This window comes from Centruroides sculpturatus, unplaced genomic scaffold, assembly GCF_000671375.1.
Source record: "Centruroides sculpturatus isolate CEXI.00-Female unplaced genomic scaffold, Cexi_2.0 scaffold830, whole genome shotgun sequence".
NCBI classification, from domain to species: domain Eukaryota; kingdom Metazoa; phylum Arthropoda; class Arachnida; order Scorpiones; family Buthidae; genus Centruroides; species Centruroides sculpturatus.
In genome coordinates this window covers 1-4,515 of record NW_019385303.1, presented here as the reverse complement: position 1 = coordinate 4,515, position 4,515 = coordinate 1, and the positions used below count along the sequence as shown (strand labels likewise).

General features: G+C 30.9%; 1 protein-coding gene across 1 annotated transcript; it reads right to left on the bottom strand.

The window, feature by feature from the left end:
* Nucleotides 1-457: 457 nt before the first annotated feature.
* LOC111637388 (RNA pseudouridylate synthase domain-containing protein 1-like) lies at nt 458-2,095 on the bottom strand. The gene has a single exon (XM_023382861.1). It carries the CDS (start codon nt 1,871-1,873, stop codon nt 1,115-1,117), a length of 759 nt encoding a protein of 252 aa, XP_023238629.1. The 5' UTR covers nt 1,874-2,095; the 3' UTR covers nt 458-1,114.
* Nucleotides 2,096-4,515: the final 2,420 nt, after the last annotated feature.

Genomic DNA, 4,515 nt, shown 5'->3' with positions numbered 1-4,515 from the left:
TGCTTCTTATGTTAAAACATATTCAAGTTAAAGACAAGTTTCTTTAAAGTAAATATATAATTTACATCTTTTTCTATTATCAATAATCTCATTTTTCATTCCAATTTAGGTGTGAAAAGTTTCACTACATGGAATTATTGTCAACCAAATAATTTTATATATTGAACTACAAGAAATTTTGTGGATGATCAGCTTGGTATTATAAATTCAATTATTTGACTTAGAAATTTTTGAGAATTAACTGATTTTTATAATTTATTTATTATAATAGATTATTTTTAAAAAATAATTTTTATGCTCCTTTCTTAACATCTTTTGAAGTTTAACTTTTTCAATACTTTACACACAGGCACATTGAAAATGCATTTTATGTCTACTGAAAACTTCCTTTTTGAATATTAAAATTCCAAAGCATAAGAATAATATATACAAGGCAATACAACATAAGGATGATCTACCAAAGGGGTATGTTTCCTGTGAAGACTTTCTATGGGAAAGTATCTCATATTTTGGAAGAAAGGAAGTGGTTCAAAAATCTTTTTAACATGTTCTGATCTTCAATATTGAGAAGTGTCAATATAATTAAATTAAAAATTTTGGTATTATTCCAACATCTGGATAAGTGTATCAATCTACTAACTTTCTCTACTAAATAACCACTGGAAAAAACAAAAGAAACATTTTTGAACAGTTTGACTGTCTGCCTCAGGTCAGTTACCTGTATTCAATTTACAAAGTTTATTCTAAACAGAACAGTGATAATGGACCTGAGGCAGGGCATTCAAACTGTTCAAAAACATTTATCTTTTCTACTAATAAACTACTGGAAAAATATACAAATTTCCAGTTTGGAATGATTTACTCATCTGGATAAATCAATCATTTCAATAATTTTAAGTGTTTGAGTCTAAAAATCATCTGAAGTGGAAATTCTCAGAAATATTTGTTCTTTTTTTTTTATCCTTCTTAAGTTCAATAATAGTTTTATTTTTACAATGTATTTTTTTATCCCTTTAATAAGATGTTATACACAACAATAAATTGGCTTTAATTTATATAAAACATTTTTAAAACATTATATAAAAGTATATTTCATGAGATTCTAAACAGAATCTCATGAAATATACTTTATTTTATCAAAGACATGTTTATCCAACTTATTGACTGTTTCTAATGGCAACCATTTATTTTCTTCTATTTCACTAGTAAAAGGATCATCAGTAATAACATCAATGTGTTCCAGATCAGAAGGAATGACCAGTCTATATGAATGCAGAAACATGCGATAAGGCATCACATCCTGTCGGTCACTGTAAGTGTAGTCACCAATTATAGTATGACCTATATCGTGGCAGTGCACCCTCAATTGGTGTCTTCTACCTGTGATTGGTTTCATCATGACTTTAGTTGCAGGACAGTTGCAATTGTACAGACCACGTTGGAGTACCAGCACAACTGTCACAGACGTTTTGGGGTTATCACAATATGATTTATCACAGGTACACATGCGGTGAGTGAAATCCACGCGTGTATCATTCCCTATCATTCTATCAATCACAAACAAGTCTTCATTCACATGGCCATGTACAAGAGCCAAATAGTATTTTTCTACAGTTCTCTTTTCAAAAGCCTTGGAAGCCTCTCTGGCTGCATGTTTAGAGATAGCCACACAGATCGCTCCACTAGTAGAGTAATCCAAACGATGACAAAATCGAAATTTTCCATCAACTAAATGAGGAAAACACTTGAACAGTTGATTTTCTAATGTCAAAGGATGTTTTTCTGGAAAATCAGTATTAATAACAATATCTGGTTCCTTATTAACCACAATATAATGTTGACTTTGATGTAAAACACTCAAATTTTCGAACATATTGGAGAATTTTATTGAACTGCTTCTGTCGACTTACTTTCGAATGCATAACACAATCTTTTCCTTAATACTTTCTTTTCTATAGTGTTTAACGAACTAAATTAGACGTCTTAAAACCAAAATATGCACACGAATTTACTTAATTTAGACAGAATCATGTTGAAATTAGAAATCATCATTACACAGAAATATACCCTCACCTACAACACATGTTAAATGCCTTTTACAACGCCCCCTGGCATTTAAAAACTTCAAAATAAATAAATAATTAAATAAAACTTAAGTTAATAATTATTTTTGGATAATTTGTAAAAATTTATCAAATAAAATATAAATTTAAAAATTATATGAAATATAAAGTTAATTTCTGTTTTTAGAAATTTTGCTTTCAAAAGCTTTCACATGGATGTGCCCGAACGAATGTTCCATTTGCTATATATTTACAGTAACTTGCCGCAAATAATTCAGGTTCGGATCCGACTCGAACTTTCATAACTTTTATTTATGATTATGAGTTTTTGATGATATGATTTTTTCGATTCTTTAAACTCTGTCAAGTGAACCCACGATGAGGATGAAACAAGGCCCTCTTACTTGTTAGTACAAGGCAACAAGAATTAAAAATGTCTACAATGGGATCTGGGAAAATCTGATAGTGAAGGTCAGAGGTTGATATATTCAGGTCAGACCGCCCCGTAAAATGTTCTGTAGTCGTTCGCCCGGATTCGATTCCAGGTTCCCAAAGCGGTGGGCACCTTAACCCAGCGTGATATTCAACCATCAACCAAGGTGGCGCGGTTCATTAGGAACGTAATGAAACTTCAGAGATATCGCGAAATATAGGATGTTTCCTTTAAATTTTCCTTGTTTTGTAGATTAATTTTGGAAAAACGAGTAGAGTAGAATACTGTAGGCAATGATAATAGAGAGTGTATCTGAAAAAGTTACTACATTAAATCAATACATTTCTACATGTGCGTGTAATATCGTACGTAATACAGTACGTACGATATTCAGTCTCGTTTATTTAAAAAAACTTTCAAAAAATTGATAAAAAAACAATTAAAAAAGAGATTTTCAATAGAACAGATTAAAATTTTAAGTTAAAATTTAGTTATGAAACATAATATTAATAAAAAACCTCATGTGGTTTTTCCTCCAAAATCTGTATTAAATTAGAGACCAAGACTTTAAAACACAGTTATTTTTATTCTTTCTTTATAAGCAATGCATTTCGGATTAAAACTTCTTAATCCCTCTTCAGGCTTCTGACGTAATAAGGGCAATTTTCAGCCATCTTAGCTCCAGTAAGATGGCGACAAATTGCATCAGAAACAATAAGCGTCTCAACACAGAACCACTGCTCCAGTCTAACATACTTCTTTCCTTCGGGGTGTAACCACTAGGGTAGTAGCTGTGTTTAGCAGTTATTTAATAATTTTCTTAAAACTAAATTTCTCAAGAAATGAGAAATATTAAAATAATAACATTTTCTCGAGAATATCTCGAGAAGAAACACTAGTTAATACATTTTCTATCTGTTGTACTAACTTTGTTTTATGATTCAATCATGACATAGTGTACAAGTATTTGTTTTATCATTCTATTTTTTCCCCTTCCTATATTTTAACTATAGATTCATTCGATAATTCTAATGATTTTATTCCGATATTTAATCGATTTTCTATGGTATGAAATATATTTTTGGCCATGATTTTTTGGTCATTTCTGCTCTAGAGAATAGAATGAATAAGAAAATAAAATGTTCTGTAAGCGTGGAATGAATGCCAATAGTATTATCTCAGAATACTTCGTAATAAGATTGGAAAGTTTATATACAGTCGACCCCCTTATAACGCGGTAGATACGTTCCGCTTTATAAGAATTTCGCGTTGTAGGAATCCTTAAATACGTGAGCCAATCACAGCCCATCAAGTGTGCAGTTTACGGACTACGACTGTTTGAAAGGTTTTCTTCCATAAAATTAATTGATTCTAGACTAATTTGACTCAACATTTCCAAATTACGTATAATTTTTTGGGAATAATCCTTATAAACTATGCTATAAACGAAAAATTGTAGGATTACTTACCGAGTGTGCACGGTTCGACGACGCCATTACTTAAGCTTGTTTTCGTCGCGGAGCAGNTAATATAAATAATTTTTATGGCCGTTGAATAAGAAATGTTTCTTTCACAAGAAATGTATAAAATTACAGTACTGTATTAGACTTACAAATATATATAATTTATATAACAAACCTATATTTATATATATAAACCTAATTTATATATACAGTACCTAATTTATATATAATTTAAATATAATACTGTAAAGACGATAGTAAATTCAACTTGCCCGCCTAAAATCTCCGTAGCGTGGCGCTGAACGGCGGAAAGTAGTTCGGCTTCTCGTCCACTATTGCGATGACGTTTTACCGCATTTTACGAGTCTCTTTTAGCGTCCTTATACGAATATGGTCGCAATTTTTTCGCCGCGATATACGAATCCGCATTATTTGAACTCGCGTTATAGTGGGGTCTATTATATTTGATTCAAAGTGGCAGTTGTATCTTAATAAAACGGAAGTTTACATTTCCACCAGAGGTCACTATACAAGAATTACTTTACATGTTAAAAAA

What these genes read in the sequence shown, in the direction of transcription:
- LOC111637388 (XM_023382861.1), bottom strand. Translation starts at nt 1,873, where the DNA reads ATGTTCGAAAATTTGAGTGTTTTACATCAAAGTCAACATTATATTGTG.